Source organism: Molossus molossus, unplaced genomic scaffold (assembly GCF_014108415.1).
Source record: "Molossus molossus isolate mMolMol1 unplaced genomic scaffold, mMolMol1.p scaffold_m16_p_20, whole genome shotgun sequence".
In the NCBI taxonomy this organism is placed as follows: Eukaryota; Metazoa; Chordata; class Mammalia; order Chiroptera; family Molossidae; genus Molossus; species Molossus molossus.
Genome location: NW_023425356.1, coordinates 25245202 through 25269106, shown reverse-complemented (window position 1 = coordinate 25269106; position 23905 = coordinate 25245202). Strand labels below are relative to the sequence as shown.

General features: G+C 51.7%; 1 protein-coding gene across 1 annotated transcript; it reads right to left on the bottom strand.

The window, feature by feature from the left end:
- Positions 1-6928: 6928 nt before the first annotated feature.
- On the bottom strand, positions 6929-21922 carry RHBG (Rh family B glycoprotein). Its single transcript, XM_036273127.1, has 10 exons — positions 21736-21922; positions 12483-12669; positions 11839-11989; positions 11569-11716; positions 9797-9963; positions 9366-9503; positions 9110-9243; positions 8498-8619; positions 7168-7241; positions 6929-6997 (listed from the first exon to the last, which is right to left on the bottom strand). Exons 1-10 carry the CDS (start codon positions 21920-21922, stop codon positions 6929-6931), a joined length of 1377 nt encoding a protein of 458 aa, XP_036129020.1.
- Positions 21923-23905: the final 1983 nt, after the last annotated feature.

Sequence of the window (23905 nt, the reverse complement as noted above, 5' to 3'; positions counted from 1 at the left end):
CTTGTAGGGGAGCAGCCCTTCTCAAGATGGACACAGGCAGAAGTCACCTGGAGCCGCACCTGGCCAGTAGTGTGGACGATAGATGCTGGTGGTTGCAGCCTGCTACATCATTAATAATTGAGTTTATTAATGGTCTTAACAACCGCCAACAAGAAGCCCATTGCTAATTCCAGCAATAATCAAAGCTTGAGGGGTGTGGACAGGAAGGATGGGTGCAGGGTGGATGGCTTATAGACACAGTGTATAGTGCTGGGTCCGGCTACAGCAGAGGCCAGCTTGAATGGCTGGAGAGATGGAAAGAAGGGGGACTCTGCCCTCCCTAGTTCCCACACAAGTGTTCCTTGACCCCCCTCCAACAGTGCAGCCACCTCAGATGGTGTTGGGACAAAATAAAATGTGAGGGATGGCAGGGAGGAGGGGAGACCTCTGTCTGTGCCTCAGAGCCAGAACTCAGACAGCAGCCCGTGGGATAAGGAGAGTCTGTAAAAGCCCAAGTGAAATGAGCTAGAAGGGGATTGGGAACAAGCTCCACAGTGTCCTGGAGCCACATTCCTTGCTCTGAGGAGACGGAGATGGATGGTGCTGAGCTGCAAAGGAGGGGACACTGGAGTGTGTGTGTGTGTTTGGGGGGAGGGGACAGAGTGGGAGCAGCTTCTCCAGCTGAGGATTCTCCTGCTAAGAAGAGGAAAAGCTAGTTTAAGAATCCCAACGATGCCCAGGCACAGCAAAGCCCACTTCCTCTCTCAGTCTTAAAGCCAAGCTGGGCCTGCTTGGATCCTGTCTAGGGACCCAAAGACCTGCCAAAGCAGACTCAGGGCCCTGGAAACACAGGCCGAAGAGAGAGAGAGCTGAGAAGAGGGAGTGTGAACAGAGGGAGGTTGTGTTACGGGGTTCAGGCAGCTGGAGGCTCTAGCCCTGTGTGAAGACTGGTGAGGATGTGGGTTTGTCTTCTTCCTGAGGTGACTCTCAGGGATGAATGTCCATGAAGCTGAGTGGCCCTAGGTCAGAATTCTTTGAAGCAGAGACCCAGACAAGAGAGCAACAGGGTGAGGAGCTGCAGGAGGACCCCCTTCCAAAGGTGGGGAGTGGAGACAGGCAGAGCCAGGCATTAATGGCTCCATGCATTAATGCTTCAGCACCAAGCCCAAGTCCCCAATTCCACTTTTATCTAATAGTCTCTCAAATGTTCTCCCAAGAAGCCAGGCTCCACTGCCCCCACAGATACCTCAACCCCACCCCCCAAGAGGGGGACATTTCACCTGGATCCCCACCAGGGCCAGGAGAAGAGAAGGGAGGGAGAAGCTCTGCCTCAGTGGAAGGCTGGGCCAACTGTAAGATGAATAGGCCTGGTAGGTAGCTAGGACCCCTGCCTCCAGGAATTTGCCTGCCCTGCCAGCATCTTCTCCATCCTCCCTCATTCAGCCCTCTCCTGCCATACTGGGACTGAAGATCTGAACTTCCTGGGACAGTTCTCATTTTGGTGTTGCCCTGATTGACTTTGCCCCCCTAAACCATTATGAGTCCTAGAGGCATCACTGCCCCGTCTCGTCTCTGCAACAGTGTTTCACCTGAGTGGCATCAGCCCTTGATCTAAGTCTTCATGGGCATTTAGGAAAGAAGGACTTGGGTCCTGCACTGTGTTGGGTCTCAAGCCCATTTCCTGGAGCTTGGCCTGTACCCCTGTACCAAAAGCTGAGTTCTCAGCTGAAAGGGACTCTGTTCTGAGCACAGAGTTCCCCTGCCCACTGACCAGGTATTTTCCTCCAGTGCTGGACCAATATCATCTGTTGGATGGACACAGGCTTCTGGGCTGGGGTAGAGGGACTGGTCTCTTTCACTTGTGGGAGGGAGCTTTCTCTGGTTACCTCCCCACCTTACATCATGGGATAAGTTCATTTCAGTCTTGCTGTGGTCGGCCTTTCTCCAGTAAAATGTGGGGTTCCTGGTGGTGGATGGCAGATGGAGAGAGGAAGGAAGGCCTGGACCAGTCTTGGGCTCAGAAGTAAGAGAGGGCCCTGGCCAGTTTGGCTCAGCGGTTAGAGCATCGACCTACGGTCCAGAGAGACCGGGTTCGGTTCCCGCTAAGGGCACGTACCTGAATTGCAGTTTGTCCCTGGCCCCGATAGGGATTGTGTGGGTGGCAACCAGTCGATGTGAGACACATCGATGTTTCACATGTTTCTCTCTCTCTCTCTCTCTCTCTCTCTCTCTCTCTCTCTTTCTCTCTCTCTCTCTCTCCCCTCCTCCTCCTCTCTCCCTCCTGCTTTATCTGAAATGCAAAAATGTCCTCAGGTGAGGATGGAAAAAAAAAAAGGAAGTAAGAGAGGATCCCCTGGGGCATCTGTCCAGTACCAACGCACTCTGGGGAAACCAGGAGTATTTCCCGTAGGCTTCTGGAAGGGGACTGGCTCCAGGACAGCTGTGAGATTCCATTGGCTCAGTGCAATGTGAAAAATTGGACAGAGCCCTATATGGTTTGCTCAATGGTTAGAGCATCAGCAGGAGGATCTGAAGGGTCTTGGGTTTGATTCCAGTCAAGGACACATACCTCAGTTGCAGGTTCGCTCCCCAGCCCTGGTCAGGGTCAGTCAGGGAAGGTCCTGCCAGATGCAACCAATAGATGTGTCTCTTTCACATTGATGTTTCTCTCTCTCTCCCTCCCTTCCACTCTATCTAAAAATTAATGGAAAAATATCCTCAGGTGAGGATTTTTAAAATGGATAGAGGTTGAGGAGGGGCGTGGTTAACAGGTAGGGAGGGTGGGAAGAGTACCAACCATGGACCAGGTTTAACGTCCCAGAGCTAGTGCAGGTAACTGAGATAGTGCGTAGGGGAGCCAAGCTCTGGGCCCACCACGGTCGGACCCCTCTTTGGGGAGAGGAATAGGTCCAGAGCGGACAGGTGACCAGCCCTCCTCGGCCCCAAGGCCTGGTTTGAGTCACCTTCTGCCGTCCTCCAGGCTGGCGATCAGACGGCGCAGTGACAATGGAGCTCTGTCCCAGCGGGCGGGCGGGCGGGCGGGCGCTCGGGCCTCAGCTCATCCCTCTGCGGTGACCGCCTCCCCCTCCCCGCCGGGCCGCCTGCCCCTTTCAGCCGGTGGAGGCCGGGCGGCGGCAGAGGGGATTCTCACAGGCCGGTGGCATTTGCATAGCCGGCTCGCCGCCCGGAGACTTTGGCTCGCATTGTTCCCGGCGGTTCCCGGCGACGGCGGGCTCTTGGGCCCGGGCTCTGGGCGGCGCGGAGACCCGACTGCGGGCGGGCGGGCCAGACAAAGGAGGGGCGCAGAGCCCCGAGGTGGCGGGTTGGGAGATCCTGACGGTGGGAGAGAAATATTGAGGTGAGGTGGGGGGTCGCGGCTGCCGGGTTTGTCTGCTCCTGGATGGCCACCCCACCCCCACTTCGGACACCTACCCCCGCTGGGGCAGCTGCGCACCGTGATATGAATCCCAATGAGGGGGAGGGCGTCAGGTCTCAGGCCTTTCCCAGGCTGCCTGGGCTCAGATCGCGGGTCCTCCAGAGGTCACAGGAGCAGCTCCTAGGTCCCGGCCAAGGGGGGACCTGGCCACCCAGGCACAGAATCACCCTGAGGCCCCTGAGGGACCTTGGGTCCCCATGCAGATGTCTGGGCAGGTGCTGTCACCCACATACACTTGTGCCACTTCCAGAAACCTGCTCTCCATGCCTCTGGCTCCGCTAGCGTCAACACTGACTCACCTCAGTGCAGCCTGTCTCCCCCATCATTAGGGCCCTGGGAGATGAGCAGGGGCCCAGTGTTCTGTCCGTCACTGTCCCCAGAGTGCAGACATAGGGGCTGGACAGAGTTCATGAGTGGGCAAGTGTCTGATTGCCCTGCATTGAGAGGAATAATGGTGGTGATCAGAGGGGCTGTCCCTGAGGGGCAGAGGCCTCCTTGTCCTGACGGGGTGAGGAATGAGCCCCTTGGTCCTTCCATCTTCTTGACCTGCTTGCTCATTGTCACCCTGTTGACCCAGGCTGAATGGATTAGCCACCATGTGGGAGACCAACAGTGCTGAGCCAGAGACTACAGAGAAGATGGAGGAGGAGGTTGGCCCTGGTTCAGACCAGGGCTCCAAGGATACCTGTCTTTCTTCCCCACTGAGCTCCCTGCCCGAAAGCAATGATGGGGAAGATGGCCCCCATACCCAGACCATGAATGATGGCTCATTCCAGCCAAACAGAACAATCTGTGGATGGCCCACCAATGTGCTAGTCATCAGAGGCAAAATTGGGGGAGGGAGAGAAGGAAATGCAGAGTGAAAAACCACGGGCCTGTTTTAGGAGAGTTCGCCACTGGACAGAGTACCCTGAGCCATGGGGCCAGAGCTCAGCGACATCTTCCAGGCCATGGGAGACCTCATGGGAGGCATAGAGCTTGGAACTACCTGGCTACAGGAGATGCAAGGCCATCTCCTGTGGGACAGCAGCCACTCCGCCTATCTTTTTTCAGGGATCTCTTGGTGGGCCACCCTGGGACCTGGGACCTTTCCTGCCTTGGAAGCTGGCTGGATAACTGTCCTCCACCAGAGAGGGCTTGGTTGTCCCTTCTCTAGGAAGCCTTCCTGGATTGAGATGAGAGCAGTGGCCCGTTTTTTCAGGCCTGGAGAAGATTTAGTTGTAGTCCAGCAGGAACCAGCAGTAGAGGGAGAGGATCAGGTCAAGAAACTGTAGGTATGATGCAGAAATTAATATGCATAGCTTTACCTACCCAGAATGACTTGGGACAGGGAGGGATCTCACGCTAGCTATCCTTGACTCTTCCTATGCCTGAAGTCTCTCGAATCTGAGGATCTCTTGGGGAGCTTTGGGGCAGAGCGGGTCTGCAGGACTAGGAGCTAAGGCCCCAGAGGGTAGAATGGGGGCTGGGGCCTCAGTTCTCTCAAACTCCCTCCTTCCCAGCAGGGGCTGACAGGACTAGGAACCCCTTTACAATGTCAGCAATCATACTTATGCCTCAGCACCAGAATCCCCCCTAACTTACCTATCCCAGCCAGCACTGGGCAGGGAGGCTGCAGAGGAAGGAGGGGACTGAAGAAGGGGAGCACAGCCCTGGCCAGTGTGGCTCAGTGGTTGGAGTGTTTTGATTCTTGGTGAAGGCATGTACCTGGGTTGCAGATTCAATCCTGGGTCCTTTTCAGGGCACATGAGGGAAGCAACTAATCTATGTATTTCTCTCACATCAATGTTTTTTGTTTTTTCTCTTTCTCTCCCTTCCTTCTACTCTCCCTAAAAATCAACGGGAAAAAAAAAACCTCAGGTGAGGATTAACAAAACAAGATTGGGGGTGGAATGTAGTTGGGCTGTGGGCAGGGTTCCCATACAGTGCTTGTCCCTCAGCTGCCCTCCTGGTCCACCCTTTCTTCAGCTCTGTGCTTAACCTCTCTCCCCAGCCAAACTCAGTCCCTCCAACCACAGTGAGGGTGAAGCCTGATTGGGGCACCTTCTGCTTCTGTCCCAGGGCCAGGTCCCAGAAATCCCTCCACTGCCTTCTTGGGTTCATAGGTCTAAATGGGTCTTGGTCTTGGTTAAAAAAGAAAAAAAAAGGTCTGTAGTCATACTCAACTCCTGCCAGAAACATTGGGGAAGGAAGGAGGGGGTCCCAATTCATCAGGGTTGGGAAAGGAGCTTGGATCTACTGGAGGGATGGATTCTCTGTTGGATGCAGTCTGAAAGCCTGACATGTTGTGAGGGCTGGGAGCTCAAAAAAGGTTGTGGCATGGCCCTGGCCGGTTTGGCTCAGCGTTTGGAGCGTCTACCTGCAGTCCGGAGAGACCCAGGTTCGGTTCCCACTAAGGGCATGTACCTCGGTTGCAGTTTGTCCCCGGCCCTGGTTGGTCGTGTGGGTGGCAGCCACTCGATGTGTCCCTTTCACATCGATGTTTCCCTCTCTCTCTCTTCCTCTCTCTCCCTCCCACTCTGTCTGTGCAAAAAATGGAAAAATGTCCTCAGGTGAGGATAAAAAAAAAAAAAAGGTTGTGGCATGAATGGTGAGGACCAGAGCTGAAGCAGACAGGAAGGTGGTTAGGCTATAGGAAGAACTTCCATTCTTGATAGGATAAGAAAACCTCATCTTCCTCTGCTGGGTCTGGAGTGCCCTCTGGTGGTCATATGACTTGAGGCAGTCCGAGGCCCTGGACCTGTTTTCCCCATCCTTTTCAGAGGCAACTCTCGTGAGTTCCTCCACTCCTCAGACTTGGGACAGGGACATCAGATGGTGTCTGGCTGCTTCCAGCTTCTGAGGAGTTAGTGGCAAAGAACTCCTTATTCCCCTCTTTCTCCTCTCCTCAGAAGCTGCCCAAGTTGAGGATCAGAGTGGCAGGAGTTCTGGAATAGAAGCATCCTGAGCTGTTGTCCTGTAACAGACACAGGCTTTATGGGAGTGAGCTCCCTGTCTCTTCAGACAGGCAAGCCCAGGCTGGGTACCCATCTGATAGAACACAGCATCCTAGGGGGAGTTCCATAGACTCAGGGAGGTAAGATGTTTCCACCCCAAGTTTCTAACACTGGGTTAGAGGGTAAGAAGAACTCCCCATATTCCCAGTACACAAAAAAAGGAGTCAGAGTCCTTGGTGACAGTGGAGTTTATCACCCTTTGAGAGCCAGGCCCTGGCTCACAGCGTAACTGTGTGATGTTGGAACAGTGGATCAGTAGTCACTTGGGTGCTTCACCTGTAGGTTGCGGGTGGTGGTGGTGAGGCTGGGAGGCTCTTCCCCCATCACAACCAGTGATAGCCCTGCTCTTCCACCATCTCTGGGCCTTCTGCAGCCCTTCCCCTAGCGCTGCCAGGCTCCTTCTGGTTCATGGCTTCTTTCTTGCAGCAGGAAGGATGGGAGCTACAAAAGAACTTCCCAATCATAGCCCATCATTCTCTTCTAAAAGGAGAGCATCCTTTCAAGGGCTGGAAGCAAGTTAGGCCTGAGTGTCTCGTTCCTCCTCCCTCAGAGGTCCCTGGGCTTCATCCTCATTCTCTCCAGGCACCTGGAGGGTAGGGGTGGGGGACAGGTAAAGGGTAGCTCCAGGTGGCTGAATACCACAGCTCAGGAGTATACCCCAGAGGAGAATGAGCAGGCAAGGAAGGAAAGAAGCAGGTTGTGAGGCAGGGGAAGGTGACAGGGCCTTGTGGGCCCGAGGGGCAGCAGCTGTCTTACCTCCCAATAAATCTGGTCCTCGTAACACTGCGAGTCTGGGGGGGCATCCAGACAGGGCAGCCTCAGTAGGAGCCCTGGTGGTGGTAGTGGAAGATGTGTGAGGCTTTTTGCTGTCCCCACGGGGGAGGTTGCCACCCAATACCACAAGGCACAGAGGAGCTGGGAGGCCTGGGTCAGCGTGATGCCTTGCCCAGCAAGTCACAGCTGTATTTGTCAAGCACCTACTGTGTGCCAGGCACTGGGCAAAGGGCTTGACAAGCATTGCCTTCCTGAGTTATCATAGTGATCCTGAAGGTGAATGTGATCCCTATATTACAGAGAAGGAACTAAGGGTCAGAGAAGTAATTCATTCAAGTTTTACACAGTTGGTAATGAACCAAATAGTTTCTGTCATGAACCACAGCTGCTTTCTGTGGCCTCCTGTCCAGGAGAAAGTGCTTATTAAATAAATAATCAGATGGATGAATGAATGAATTGAAACTTGTCTGAGAATGAAAATCTTCAGAGCAGGAGAGTGAAGCTACTGAATCATAGGTTTTATTTTGAAGACCAAAAGGTCTAAGGCCAGACTTCAGGTAGGACTGCCTGACCTGGCATCAGTGTGTAGTCAGCCTCTGTAGAAAAGGTTTTTATACTGCAATCTAGTGGTGAGCCAAGCCAACGCCTTGGCTCCCTACCCCTGCCCCCAAACAAGATAGATAGCTTGCCATCCCCTTCAGGGACTCAGCCTGAGGTTGGGCTGCCCTCTAGTGGGTAGAGGGAGCAGCACAGGGAAGCCACAGAACCAGAGTGGAGGAACCCAACACAGACCCTAGCAGGTTGCTCCACCTTTCCTTGGCACCAGGAGGAAGCAAGTACCCACTTGCTCCTCCTTACCTGGAGGAAGTTACCCCTGAACTCTACAACCCCACCCTACACTTGGCACAAAGTAGGTGCTCAATAAATATCTGAGTAGCCCTGGCCAGTTTTGCTCAGTGGTTAGAGCGTCGGCCCACAGACCAGAGTCCTGGGTTCAGTTCCCACTAAGGGCACATACCTCGGCTGTGGTTCATCCCTGGCCCCTGTTGGGGTCGTGTGGGTGGCAGCCAGTTGATGTGTCTCTCTCACATTGATGTTTCTCTCTCTCTCTCTTCCTCCCTCTCTCCCTCCCGCTCTATCTGAAGACAAATGCAAAAATGTCCTTGGGTGAGGATAAAAAAATATATATCTGAGTAAATGAATGTCAGGGGGATGGGAGCCAATGGCCTTTCCTCCAGAGAATTCCCTTTCTCTGTCTTCTGTTGGCCCTGGAGCTCCTGCCAGCCCCACACCCCCAGCCAAGGTCACTCACCTCCAAAACCCCCACCCACAGAGGCAAACATCAGTGTGACAAACAACCCGAGGAGCTGGTACATGGCCTGAGATGTGGCGCTGCGCTGGACCGTGGCTACGAGTGGAAACACGCTCTGTAGGCTGCAGGGAGGTTGTGGAGGGACAGGCTGGTCAGTGATCAGAGCATTGCATCTCAGCGGCTAAGAGGGCATCGGGCTGAGTCTTGTCTCTGGGTCTTTGCTCCAGTCATGCCTGCAGCCAGGAGCACCTTCTCACCCTCGTGTGACAGCAGAAACCCTTTCAAGATTCAGTTTGAAGGTCACTTTTGCCTGCCCTCTCCTCTAAGTCCTGATGTGCAAAAGTCAATCCTAAGGATCATCATCTCTTACTGACCCTTCAGTAATACTATTGAAATACGTTGTTCAGTGACCTGCTAAACTTGACTGAGGACCAGGAAGGCAGTCCCCCTGATTGGCATGGCTCACTCTAGTTTCCTCAGCTCCCAGAATATGGAAGAATAAATGAATATAGACACAACTTTTTTTGTTCATGCATAAAGGGGGGGAGAGAGTGAGGGAGGTCATTCCAAGGGGGTGATGACTTCAGTGTGAATCGATTGGGGGGGACTTACCCATCTTTATAAGCTTCATGGGTGGCCAGCGCAGCCACGAGGACCCCCAGTAGGGCTCCCAGGACCCCGGGCATCCCATGAAGGTTGTGGACGCCACATGTATCTTGAACTTTGAATTTTGACTCAAGGATGGGCTGGAGGACAGGACACCGATAATGAGTCTCATGTGTCCCTGCCACCCCAGGCCTATTAGAAGGGTGGGAGAAAGGGCCCTGAAGACCCGCAGTCCTGCCCAGGGCTGGAGAGGCCTCTGTACCGTGAAGAACTTGTACCCCAGCGTTGAGACAGTTCCAGCCAGGAAGCCAGCTGCTAGAGCCCCAAAGGGCGTCAGCATCATTTCACTTGCTGTCCCCACCACAACCCCTCCGGCCAGTGCTGCATTCTGGATGTGGACCTAAGGGAGTAGGGAAGAGCAAGCCATTGGAGGCCCTTCCAAATTGTCACACCCACATCTGACCCAAGCCCATCCACCACAGTGGCGCCCACTGCTTCTGGAAGTCCCTCCACCGTCTACCTCTAACTCTCCTGCTAGCATATCATCATCTCACATGCTGACCCTACCACCTCCAGTGCAGGTGGAACTCCACGTGCCTGCGCCCTGACCTGTTCCCTGGACAATCGGCCTTGCAGGGTCTCCTCCCCGTCCCAGTTCCTCCCTCTGCCTCTCCCAAGGCCTCCTTCCCATACCATGTCCAGCCGCCCATCCCCCCCAACAAGGGCTGACAAGGCGAAGGTGCTGAGGGTGCTTGCGGTCAGGGAGTAGTACGTGTTGAGGGCTGTCCGATGCTGCCCGTCCCCCAGCGTAGTGGGTGCAGAGTTGAAACTAGGCCAGAAGATCCACAGGAAGATGGTCCCTAAATGATGGGTAGGCAGGCAGAGTGAGAGGAATAAGTGGCTCCCCACAAAGTACAAGCTGTGTAACTTGGGTAGTAAGTCACCTCCTCTCAGCAGCCTCAGTTTCTTCATCTGTAAAGTAGGGATAATAATACCTGCCTCACAGAGTGAGGACTAAATGAGGTGACACGCATGAAGTGCATAGCCCACGGCCTCGTAGGTACTAAATGTAGCTATGGAAGGGTTCTGGCCCAAAAGGGAGCTACTTGATTAAAACCACAGAGGGTTGAGATTGTTTAAGTAATCAGGAAAGGAAAGAAAAAAAGACAAAGTGTGTTGTATTTTGGGCACTAAGCTGGACACTTGGTATATGTGTTAGGAAAATAATTTGTTTTATAACCTCGGTGACCTCCTAGAGAGGATGGATCCTGCAATGTGCAGGAACAGCCTCTGTCTGCTGAGCACGGGTGGGCTGGGCCTGTGCATTTTGGGTTAAGAACTGGAGTTCCATATGCCTTGTCTGCCCATGTGAGATGCCCAGGTGAGCCCCGCAGGGAGAGGGAGGAGGAGCCAAGGGACAAAGTGAGGGAAGGCTGGGCCCTTTAGGGTAGGGTCAGCATGGCACGGAGGCTGGAGGGACCGCCCCCTGGTGCGGAGTGATCCCGGGGTGTGCTGTATAACTTCTCCCTGCAACCCCACAGTCTGCAATCAAATCCACCACACTCACATATTGGTGCTTCAAGGGGAGAGTTTGGGGAAGAATCAAGGAAAGGTCAGATGTCCTGTCTGGAAGGAGCTGGGAGGCAGAGAAGAGCTGAGAATGTAGACCCCTGGGATAGCATGGGAATCTTGGGGAAGCCTTTGGACTTCAAGCCAAACTTATCTGGGTCTCAAAGGGTGAGGAGGCCTCAGCTGCCCTAAGGCTACATCTACTCTGTTTCACAACAAACCCGGAGCAAGAAACACAAAACCAGCCTCTCTTCAGTCCCTTTTCAATACTCCCACGAGAAAAAACAATTGATTTCCTTTCCTGGCTCATTTGTGAGGTAGAGAGAGGAGCAGAGGCCAGGGTGGAGATGCTAAGAAGAAACAGGTAGTGGTGACTGGCACTCGCAGGTCAGACCCTACTTCTCCCAGGGGTGACCCATGACCTCCAATGCCCCAACCCCAGGGCAGGGGCTTCTGGGAAGAGCCTCTGGGGGGAAGTATCCTTAGGAGGTAGCAGGCAGCACTGGGGACAAAGGCCTGAGGGCAAGAGATGGGAGAAGCCTAGCATAAGGGAGACTGAGTTGGGAGGGAGGAGGTGGGCAAGGGGCTGTGTGCCAGGCTGATGAGCCTGGTTTCTAACTTGTTAAGCAGGAATTGGTGCCAACATTTTCCAAAGGCCCCTGGGAATGGGTCTCAGGGCCTGTGCATACCCCAGAGCTGAGTTCTAAGAGCCTGTCATAAACGTGAGAAGGAGGAGCACAGGTCCTGGACTCTCATGAAAGAATCCAAGTAGGAAGGGAGCTCTCAGCCAGAACTCCAGACTCCAGGCCAAGACCTTGCCTGGAGACAGTCTTCTGCGGCCCAGATCAGCGGTGCCTGGAACTAGCTCCCACCCCACCGATCATGGCAGGCCTCACCGATCATGGCAAAGAGGTCCGAATGGTAGATGGAGCCCTGGCGATGCTTGCTCTTCTCCAGCCGGGGCTTATAGAGGACCCGTGAAAGGACCAGCCCAAAGTAGGCACCAAAGGTGTGAATGGTCATGGAGCCTCCAGCATCCTTCACCTGGGGAGGCAGAGCTGAGGTGGAGGGGCAACCCTGCCCCCAACCCCCACCCCAGCCCCTCCTTCTGGTTAGGGTCTGGCCCAGGCCTCCCCTAGCCCTCCCTCCTTCCCATCCAGACTTACCCCCAGGAAACTAAGGAGCACAAACTCATTGATGCCAAACAGTGCCACCTCCAGCAGGGCCATGAGCAGCAGCTGGGCCGGTCCGGTCTTGCCCAGTACAGCACCAAATGAGATGAGCACAGCCCCCGCACAAAAGTCAGCATTGATCATGCTGGAGGATTGGGATGGGGAAGATGAGAGAGGCCGAAACAAGGGGAGCCGTGGGGGGAAGGACTCAGGGGAGGAGGCATTGAGCCTGCTACATGACTAAGTTCTTCCCTGGCAGGAGGAAGGGGATCACCTTGCCTTTTTGTAGATGAGGAAACTTAGTCTCAGGGTGGTAGGTTCTGGGACTCAGGCTGCAGGTGGAAGAACCGGATCTTTAACTAGGAGCTCCTCTGAACCCTGCCCCTTTCCATGAAGCCCTCTACCCTCCCAAGAGCTCTTGGGTTTAAAGAAATGGGGAGGTGTGGCTGAGTGTATGGATCAAGGTTGGGAGAAGAAACCAGGCAACAAGAACAGGCAGGGCACCTAAGAGAAATCCACTGATGGCTCAGAACCCTGAGACAGAGAGCAGATTTGAAGGACAGGGCTTCAGCTGGGTCCTGTGGGCAGGGGATTCCCAGGCAGACCTGGGGGGAGCAGGGGAGGCAACTGCTGCCCACCTCTCCACGCCAACATAGATGTAGCTGCCGTCGAAGGAGTGCAGGAAGCCCTGGATGAGTGTGGACCACTGCAGGGCAAAGGCAGCCAGGAGGAAGGTGAAGCCCACGCTGCTGAAGCCGTAACGCTGCAGGAAGGCCATGAGGAAACCGAAGCCCAGGAACACCATTGTGTGTACATCCTGGAAGCCTGAGGGGGCATTTGGAGCTGCTCTGACAACCACCCGCAAACCCAAGAGCCACCCTGCCCGGGTCCCCAGCTCTTGAGGCTGGAGCAGAGCTATCAAACTTCCTGGTGTGGTGGGGCCTCCCAAACTGAGCCACCTGTGCCCAGCTGGCTAGCTTGGAGCAGTGGGAGCCAGACCATTCCTGATGTCCCCATGTCAGAGCAAGGGAGTAGAGCCTTTTTCTGCTCTCTTCTCTGTCCCCCTCATTTGCCCTATCTCTGGTCTCTTACAACCACCTGCCAAAAAAGTGCAAGCTGTGTCTCTCCTGCTGCAATCTCTGTCCCACCATGCTCAAAATTCTCTTCCCCATCAGGCTTCTCTTCAATTTTCCCTTTCTGCTGGAAAGTCCTTCCTGATGTCTAACCTCCATTTTGAGAATTTTAAATTAATTTTGAAAATTTTAAAATGATTTACAGACTTCCGGTCAAGATGGAGGCGTATGTAAAAGCAGTATTGCGACCTCCCACAACCACATCAAAGTTACAACTAAATGCCCTGGCCGGTTTGGCTCAGCGGTTAGAGCGTCGGCCTGCGGTCCGGAGAGACCCAGGTTTGGTTCCCGCTAAGGGCATGTACTTCGGTTGGTTTGTCCCGGGCTCTGGTTGGTCGGGCAGGTGGCAGCCACTCGATGTGTCCCTTTCACGTCGATGTTTCTCTCTCTCCCTCTCTTCCTCTCTCTCCCTCCCACTCTATCTGTACAAAAAATGGAAAAATGTCCTCGGGTGAGGATAAAAAAAAAAAAGTTACAACTAAACTACAGAACAACCATCATTCAAAACCGCCTGAAACAGAGCTGAATGGAAGTCCGACAACTACGGAATTAAAGCAGCAGCCACATCCAGACTGGTAGGAGGGGCGGAGGCAGACGGGCTGGTCCCACACCCAAGTGTGGCGGATAAAAATCAGGAGGACACCTCAGCCGTGAAGGTCCTCCCTGAGGACTGAGGGGTCCCCGTCCCATACCAGGTGTCCCGCTCAGGGTTCCAGTGCCAGGAAGAGAAGTTCCCATAACTTCTGGCTGGAAAAACCAGCGGGAACTGAGGCTGAGGGAGGCTGAAGCGGCTGGAGCCCCAGGCAGTTCCTCTTAAAGGGCCCGCGCACGGACTTATCGGACTCTCTCCCTCTAAGCTTGGAGGGGAGGCAGCTCGAGGGGCGCCAGGGACATACAGGGAAGAACTGAGCTGTTTGGCACTGGAGTGAGGGCTGGAGAAGGGGCTTTCTCCAGGACAAACGTGCTGTCAGAGGCCTTTGTTCCTTTCGTGAGCCCTTCCCTGGGGTGGCAGACAGTCGCCATATCTGGGACTCCAGAAACCTGGCTCACACTGGTTGCCCTGCCCTGGTGATTCCCTGAGGCCCCGCCCCACCCAACTTTCAGGCCCACCCAAGCTGTTGCCAGTTGCTTTTCCATAGGATTGGCCTGTCTTGGATCCTGCTTCAGGTTTTCCTAAATTCTTTCAAACAAGCAGCATCTGGTCTCAGATAGCCCCATACCTCTCATTAAGTAATACACAGAAACAAACACAGAGAGGCAGCCAAAATGAGGAGACAAAGAAACAGGTCCCAAATGAAAGAACAGAACAAAACTCCAGGAAAAGAACTAAGTGAAATGGAGATAAGCAACCTAACAGACGCTGAGTTCAAAATACTGCTTATAAGGATGCTCAATGAACTTAGTGAGGGCATCAAGAGCATTAAAAAGGACCAATCAGAAATGATGGATGCACAGTCAGAAATGAAGGAGGTATTAACTGAAATAAAGAATAATTTACATGCCCTGGCCGGTTTGGCTCAGCGGTTAGAGCGTCCGCCTGCGGTCCGGAGAGACCCGGGTTCGGTTCCCGCTAAGGGCATGTACCTCGGTTGCAGTTTGTCCCCAGCCCTGGTTGGTTGTGCGGGTGGCAGCCACTCGATGTGTCCCCTTTCACATCGATGTTTCCCTCTCTCTCTCTTCCTCTCTCTCCCTCCCACACTGTCTGTACAAAAAATGGAAAAATGTCCTCGGATGAGGATTAAAAAAAAAAAAAAAAGAATAATTTACACAGATTTAATAGTAGAGTAGGTAAAGCCAAGAAGCAAAACATCAATTTGGAATATAAGGAAGCAAAAAACACCCAATCAGAACAGCAAAAAGAAAAAAGAAGCCAAAAAAAATGAGGATAGTGTAAGGAGCCTCTGAGACAACTTCAAGTGTGCCAACATTCACATCTTGGGGGTGCCAGAAGGAGAAGAGAGAGAACACGAAATCGAAAACCTATTTGAAACAATAATGGCAGAAAACTTCCCTAACTTGGTAAAGGAAACAGACATACAAGTCCAGGAAGCACAGAGAGTCCCAAACAAGATGAACCCCAAGAGGCCCACACCAAGACACATCATCATCAAAATGCAAAAGGTTCAAGACAAAGAGAGAATCTTAAAAGCAGCAAGAGAAAAGCAGTTACCTACTAGGGAGTTTCCAAAAGACTGTCAGCTGATTTCTCAAAAGAAACTTTGCAGGCCAGAAGGGAGTGGCAAGAAATATTCAGAGTGATGAAAAGCAAGAACCTACAACCAAGATTACTCTATCCTGCAAAGCTGTCATTTAGAATCTATGGCCATATAAAGAGTTTCCCAAACAAGAAAAAGTTAAAGGAGTTCATCACCACCAAACCATTATTATATGAAATGTTGAAGGGTCTTTTTGAAGAAAAAGATAAAATATATATAAACTATATAAACAAACAAAATGGCAATGAATACATATGTATTGGCAATGGAATCTACAAACAAAATGAACAGGCAGAACAGAAACATTCTCATAGATACAGAGAACATTTTGTTGGTTGCCAGATGGGAGGGGGGTTGGGGGAATGGGTGAAAAAGGTGAAGGGATAGAAGAACAAATTGGTTGCTAGACTGACAAACCTCAAAGAGAAGGGGGTTGGAGGTGGGAAGAAATAAACCAAAGAACTTATATGCATAACCAATGGACACAGACAACAGAGTGGGAAAAGGCAGGAGGGGGGTGGGAGTGGGGAGGAGAGGGTCAATGGGGGAAAAACGAACATCTGTAATATATTCAACAATAAAGATAAAGATAAGTAAATAAATAAAATAAAATAAAATAATTTACAGCCCAGCCAGTGTGGCTCAGGGGTTGAGCATTGACCCATGCACCAAGAGGTCGCTGGTTTGATTCCTGGTCAGGGCACATGCCCAGGTTGTGGGCCAAATCCCCAGTGGGGGGCATGCAGGAGGTGGCCAATCAACGTTCCCTCTCATCAATGTTTCTATCTCTCCCTCTCCCTTCCTCTTTCTCTAAAATCAATAAAGAAAAACAATTTTTAAAAAATTTACAAAGTAGCTTTAAATTGTTAACAGAAATTAGTACAAGGAAGAGGAAATGAAGGGAGGGGCAGGGCTGCTGGCACCCAACTCCAGTGCCCTGTGGAGTTATGCAACATGGAGACTCTGGGAAGGAGGGTTTCACTTTTTAGTTTGTTTCTTTCTATAGTTTGAATTTTTTATTTTTATAGATGAACTGCTTGAATTTCTTTTACTTGTTAATGGGGTTTCTGGACAGAGAGATTTGGGGCCTTTTTTGTTTGCTTTCTATTCTGCACCACTGGGCATAAAAATCTAAGCTGATAAAAGTAAAATACAGGCCCTGACTTGTTCGGCTCAGGGGTTAGAGCATTGGCCCATAAACCAAAGGGTCACAGGTTCGATTCTTGACCAAAGGAACATACTGGGTTGCAGGTTCCATCCCCAGCCCCAGTCGGGGTTGTGCAGGAGGCAAACCATCCATGTGTCTCTCTCACATCGATGTTTCTTTCTCTCTCTCTCCGCCACCCTTCCACTCTAACTAAAAGTCAATGGAAAAATATCCTTGGGTGAGGATTTAAATGAATAAATAGATAGATAAATAAAATAAAAGTGATACACAGTAACTATGACAATAAGATAAATACAAATAATTTGCTTTAGTATTAGTTCTGTACCCCTCCTCCATCGACTCATGAACAGGGTTTGAAACGCAGCACAGTGTGATATTTGGCGTGCATCTGGGCCTGAGTCCTTTGCCTTCGGTCTGTGTGTACAGTGCTATGCTCTGTATCTTTGGCTTTCATTGAAAACACCACAGAAAGACTATCATGAGTGCTGCTATTGCATTTGTTATCAACAAGTTATTGAGAAACAGGGTCAACCATGATTCTAAACTCCCCTTTTATAGCTCCACGTGAGAATTTTTTCTTAGAACATGGTGCTAGAAAATGTCACTTCCCCTGAGGAACCAGTCTGCTCAGGCTCTAGGAATGTAGCTGTCATCAAGCAGCCACAGTCCCTGTGGTCACAGGCGTGAAAGACAGACATAAAAAAAAAAACACCCCAAAGCATCACGTATGTGAGGTTTCCTTGGTTCTGTTCTTTTGCCCAAGGACAGAAAGATAACGAAGGGGCTCTGTGCCCATTACATGCTGAAACCGCTCCAGAGCTTGTTTAAATGGCAACAATATTTACATCTCCCACCCCAGGTTTGTTTAGAATCAAAACTCAATCCCTTGGCCTTTCATTTGGAAGTCTAAACATCAAGAAATCTCCTTTGCCCTGGCTAGTTTGGCTCAGCGGTTGGAGTGTTGGCCCTTGGACCAAAGAGTCGCGGGTTCAATTTTGGTCAAGGGCATGAACCTCGGCTGCAGTTCATCCCTGGTCTCACATCAATGTTTCTCTCTTTCTCTCTTTCCCCTTCCCACTCTATCTGAGATAAATGAAAAATATCCTTAGGTGAGGATTTAAAAAAAAGAAGAAGAAATCTCCTTCACACTTCTCCAAATAGGACATACAAATGGCCAGGAGACATATGAAAAAATGCTCAACATCTCTAATCATCAGAGAGATGCAAATTAAAAAGACTATGAGATATCACCTCACACCTGCCATAATGGTCGCCATCAACAAATTATCAAACAACAAGTGCTGGCAAGGATGAGGAGAAAAGGGAACCCTAGCACACTGCTGGTGGGAATGCAGACTGGTGCAGCCACTATGGAACACAATATGGTGTTTCCTCAAAAAACTAAAAATAGAATTGCCATTTGACCCAGTGACTCCACTTCTAGGAATTTATCCTAAGAAGCCTGAAACACAAGTCAGAAGGATCATATGGCCCAGACAGTGTGGCTCAGTGGTTGAGCATCAACCCATGCACCAAGAGGTTGCTGGTTCAATTCCCACTCAAGGCACATGCCCAGGTTGTGGGTCCGATCCCCAGTGGGGAGCATGCAGGAGGAGTCCAGTCAATGTTTTCTGTCATCGACGTTTCTGCCTCTCTCTCCCTCTCCCTTCCTTTCTCTCTAAAAACCAATAAAGAAAAGGGGGGAAAAAGGACATATGCACCTCTATGTTCATAGCAGCACTATTTACAATAGCTAAGATCTGGAAACAATCCAAGTGCCCATCAGTAGATGAGTGGATAAAAAAGCTGTGGTACATTTACACAATGGAATACTATGCAGCTTTAAGAAAGAGAGGTCTCTTACCCTTTGAGTCAACATGGAGGGACCTGGAGAGTATTATGCTGAACAAAATAAGCCAGTCAGAGAAAGACAAGTACCACATGATCTCACTTATTTATGGAACATCATGAACAAAATAAGCTGTTGATCAAAACAGATCCAGTCATGGAAGTAGGAAACAGACTGACAAACCTCAGAGGGATGGGGGTGGGAGGGGTGGGAAGAGATAAACCAAAGAACTTATATGCACAACCAATGGACACAGACATTAGGTTGAGGAAAGCAGGAGGGGGGTGGGAGCAGGGAGGAAGGGGGTCAATGGGGGGAAAAGGGGGGACATCTGTAATCCTTTCAACAATAAAAAATCAATTGAAAAAAAAGAAATCTTCAGTGGGGAACGTTCCACACAGACACTCTCCATGGGCTATGCCAGCTAGAGGCAGGAGGATGGATAAGATGACCCCTCACCAGTCCCTTTAGGGGATCCCAGTGGGGGCAGGATGGAGTCTGGTGGAAGAAAAGATAAAAGCCCTCTAGAGCCAGCTATTACCCTCCCTCGTTCCCTAACTGCCCCTCTCTAACCCCACTAGATGACTCCTGAACAAGATTAAGACTATGGGACAAGGAACCAGTTAAAGCTGGGCTTTAGCATCTGACAGAGCTGTATTTAAATTCCAACTCCCCCCATTCTGACTTTGTGACCTTAGACAAGCCACTTTTGACTTCTCAGAGCCTCAGTTTTCTCATCCGTAAAGTGGGGATATAAACTATGAGGAGCAGAAAAAATGAGTGGCAAGCTGGGGAGGCCATCCCCCCATTTTCCTTACTCTTGCCTCTAAGGGGGCAGATGGCGCTGTATTCTCCTTGAAGAGATCCTGGTCACATCCCCTTTCCCCACCTCTTCCAAGAAGATTCTGATTCCATCTATCCTAAATCCTTCTCCTGGTAAGTTCTCAGAGGTATATAAAAAGGACCTGTCTATATTTTTTCTTGAAATCCTTTCTCATGTTGGCTTCTGTGTTCCCTGTAACTCTAGGTTTTTTCTTTCTTTTTTCTATTACTCGCCTAATGGGATAAGAAGCTTATAATGTGGGGGGAAGGCCGCAAATGGGGAGCCAAGAGATCTGGTTCTAGCCTGGTTAACTTGCTGTGTGATCTTGGGTGGTCACATATTCTCTCTGGCTCTCTCTCCACATCTCAGAAGATGGGCTCTGAGGGCCTTTCCTACAGACATAACAGACAGACCTTCAAAGCAGCCATGCCCTTGGTATTGGCTAGTCCCCCAGCACAACAGCTCAGAGCTCCCTTTCATCTCCCAAATCAAAGGGTGGTGGCTACACCCCCTCTGGCCCTGAACCCTTTCCCTGGACACAGGACAGGTGAAGACCCGGCTCATCAAAGCCACAGGCTCCAGGGATCTCACACCTCTCTCCTCCCCAACCTTCCCCCACATCAGGGTCCCAAGTCCATAGGGGTGGAAACCTCGGACAGAAAAAGAGGGAGGACTTCCACTGCCATTCCTCATATTGCAATAAAGGGCAGACAAGCTGTGTCCAAGGAGAGCCCACCACTGCAGCAGAGGGGTGAGAAGCTGGCAGGTTTCAGGGAGGACTTTGAAACAAGCAAGGCTTGGAGGCCTCAGTGAGGCCCAGGGGAGAAGCAAATGGGGGTTTAGCCAAGTCAGACCCTTGGACAGGAGCTTACTTCTCTCACCCTGTGGACTGTTCCCTCCCAACTCCCTATCTCTCTGCACAAATGCATGACCCCAAGAGTCTGCCATTCCAGCCCTATTGGCTCTGACTTTGATCCCAGCTTCCCTGGCTCACCTTGTCCAGCCAGGGCTGGGGTGAGGGAGGAGCTGTCATCCCCCTCTGCCTATGATGTCTGGGGGTCTGGTGCTTTATGCCAGGTCCAAACCTCCATCTCATCCTCTAGAATTCAGTGGTTTTCAACCTTCCTAATGCCGCACCCCTTTAATACAGTTCCTCATGTTGTGGTGACCCCCAACCATAAAATCATTTTCATTGCTACTTCATAACTGTAATTTTGCTACTGTTATGTCTTAGGTGACCCCTGTGAAAGGGTCGTTCGACCCCCAAAGGGGTCACGACCCACAGGTTGAGAACCGCTGCTCTAGATCCTCAGCATTGTGAGCTTCATTTTGTCAGGCTGGGGCTGGGAGAGGGTCAGGTGGGGACAGCCTGCTGTCAGCTCTGCATACAGAGAGGATGGTAATAGCAGCCTGTGATGTTTTTTGCTTTGTTTTGTTTTCTCCATTAATTTTTAGAGAGAGTGGAAGGAATGAAGGGAGGGGGAGAGAAAGAGAGAGAGAGAGAGACATCGATGTGAGAGAGACACACCGATTGGTTGCCTCCCACACACAACCAGGGCTGGGGATTGAACCTGCAACCCAGGTATGTGCCCTTAACCATAAATCAGATCCTTTGGTCCTTGGGACAATGCTCTAACCACTGAGCAACATTGGCCAGGGCAACAGCCTGTGATTTTTTTATAAGAGACTCTCACATTCTGAGCCTTGTTTTAATGTATATCCTTCAAATAAGGCATCCTTCTCCCCATTGCCCAGATGGAGAAACTGAGGCTTACAGAAGACCTGCCCAAGCATTTGTGATGAAGTCTGAGAGATTTAGTGTCCTTGATCTCAGCTGCTCAGGGCTTGAGTCACAAGGCTGGGCCCCCAACCTTGAGATGCTGTGTCCCAGCAGGGGTCAGGGGATCAACCCTCCCCTTCCTGGGCCATGTCAGCAGGCAGGTGAACTGTGGTGCAAGGAGCTTGGGATGCCTGAGTCCCGGTTCCTATTCTGCCACTTACATGACAGGTGATCATGAGCAAGTCACAACCTCTTTGAACCTCAGCTTCCTCCCCTGTTAAATGGGCTGATGACCCTGCCATGCCTCCTTCCCAGGGCTAGGGGCTGCTACTCTGTGGTTGGCTGGTAGGTAGTTGCATCATTTTCTCTCTGACTCTGGGAGGGCCAGCTCTGGAGAACTAGGAAGAAATGCCTGAGTCCTACTAGTCTTGACTGCCTTGGTAGCTAATACCTGCCATTTCCACCTGCTGCATGCCATTCCCTACCTCCCCTGCCCAGAAGGGTTCTCTTTCTTGTGGTCAGGGTGGAGGTCCTAGGAAAGGCAAATTCTCTGTGATAGCCCAGCAAAGCCCAACTAGGCTAATTGGGAGGTGGGACAAGGGAGCAGTTAAAGCTGGAGCTTCAGATCTGGTTTGAATCCCAGCTCCCTCAATTCTGACAGTGTGACCTTGAACCAGCCACTTAGCCTCTCGGACCTGTTTCCCCACCTCTGTCTAATTTACAGGCTAAGTGAGGTAATGCATGTGCCGCCCTCAGCACAATTCCTGGAACATGGCAGACACTAGTGAAAGGGTGTTATTATAGATTTGGGGCACCGTCATCTAAGAGAGAGAGGGTTACCCACCTACTCCTAGGGGTAGATCTGGGCACCCAAATGCCCCCTCTTTGGGGTTGCTCCCCGAGAGCCCTCACCCGCACTCACTTGGGTAGCGAAAGTAAAATTCATTATCCGCGTTACTGTGGTTGCCCCTGTGCCAGAGGGCAGCGTCGGTTTCCTGGTTGTAGCGGACAAAAATCGCAAAGAGGATGGCAGTGGCGCCCTGGAGGAGGAGGCATAGCAGGGGGAGCAGCAGTCGCCTGCACGCGCCGCGGCGCGGGGATCCGTCCATGGGGCAGAGGCTGTGTCTTCGGTTTACCGCTCTGGCTCCCAGCGCGGGGCGCGGACAGATACTCCCCAGAGTGCCAGGCAGGTTTCACCGGAGCCAGACCCCGCCCACAGAAGGGCCCTCCCACTTGGAGGCCTTTCCCACGAGGCAACTTAGCCCTCCGCAGCTCCCGGCCCCAGGGGGAGGGTGGCGGGAGCCTAGGCCCGGCCTGAAGTGGGGCAAGGACTGGGAGGGATGGGGGCGTTCGGACCCCAGATCCCGTCTCTCTTAGCCCAGCTGACCTTGGCGCTGTTCTGGTCCGTATGTATGCCGCCGGCTGGGGCACAGCTTTGGACCCAGTGGGGGAAAGGAAAGGAGGGAACCTGCCCTCTCCAAAAACAAAAACAGCCACGCGGGTGTGGCTCAGTGTTTGAGCGAGGACCCATGCACCAAGAGATCGCTGGTATGTTCTCTCTCATCGATGTTTCTCTCTCTCCCTCTTTCTTCCTCTCTCTCTAAAAATCAATAAAGAAAAAAAAATTTTTTTAAACAAACAGAAAAAGGTGTTAATTTATAGTTAGTTTACCAAAGAATTATTATTAGCCCTTAAAGGCCCCGGTCTGGCCCCTCTACGGTTAACACAAGAAAGAGTTGAGTGGTTACTCAGTCTTTCGCAAACTGAAAAATCCAGATGAAGAATGGAGATAAAGAGATGGCTCTCCAGGCCTTGATGATTAACCGGCTGGAAAGTCTGAGCTTTACTAGTCCAGTTGCCTACGCTGCTCCATTCCTCCACCACCTCCCCATCCGGAATCTGCACCCACCACAGTGCAGCAGGCTGGGCAGGGGCCACGTTGACACTGGGCTTCCCTGCGCAGCCCAGTGTGCATATGAGAGGCTTTGGGCTGCCTTAGCAGCTGTAAAGAAGGGAAGCCAGATGGAAGGAGGTTCCTTTCACTTAGGAGACAACAGTCCCTTGTTATGATAGTAAGATTTGCATCTGCTGGGGAACTGGTAGACAGACAGTGAGGAGACACTGAGAGCCGGGTTTCAGAGAGATGAGCCAGATACCCCTGTCTCCAGGAGCCCCTGACCAGTTGGGAGACAGACACTTAGGAGGGAATTTAATTGTCTTTGGGGTAAATGTGACCCTGGGAAGCACAGAGACTGTGAGAACCTAGGAGGAAAAGCTGTAGAACCCACAGGAGTAGGGATGAGGAAGGGAACTAAGATGGAGAATTCCTGTGAGGCAATGTCCATAGGCAATCTAAAAGGACTACTCTGAAATGGGACAAGTGAAGAAAGAAGAGGGACATTTCAAGAAGGAGCCCAGCAGAGACAGAAGCCTGGTTGTGTGAGTGTCCAATGTGTTCAGGAACTGAGGCTAGGGGTGGGGAGTCTAGAAAGGCCTTGAAGTCCCTGCTACGGCACATGGCCTCCACGCATTAGAAGGTGAGCCACTGGAGGGCTCTAAACAGGTGGAGGGCCTGGTACCTGTTAGTTCTGACACCTGCCAGCTACAAGGGTCTTCAAAGAAGAAAAGCTGAAAGCCAGTCTCAGAGGAGCTAGTGGGAGGGAAGGCCCTCTATATATGTTGCTACCCTACTACCTGGGAGGCCTGTCATGTTGGAGGGCCTTATGGGTGTTTGCAAAGATGTTCCAGACCCCTGCCTGAAGGAAGAGTTGCCATTCCCAGGAGATGTGGTCCAGGTTCATAGGGGCCAGCCACTCCCCAGAGCAGATGCAGAGTGGGGCTCCTCCTAGGAATGAACTTGTTCCTTCTTAGGAATGAGCAGAAACAGAGGTGACAGTGGAGGCCCTGACCCTCCTCCTAGCTTCCCTTTCTGTCCTTTCCCCAGTTCACCTCCTCCCCCACTTCCCCTCATGGGCTTGAGCCTCCAGACCAGCATGGGCTCTGGGGGACAGTTGCATTCCAGTGTCTAACTTCCTGATCTAAGTGCCCAGCCAGGCAGGCATGAGGTTGGGGGACCAGCTTCTGGTAGCACT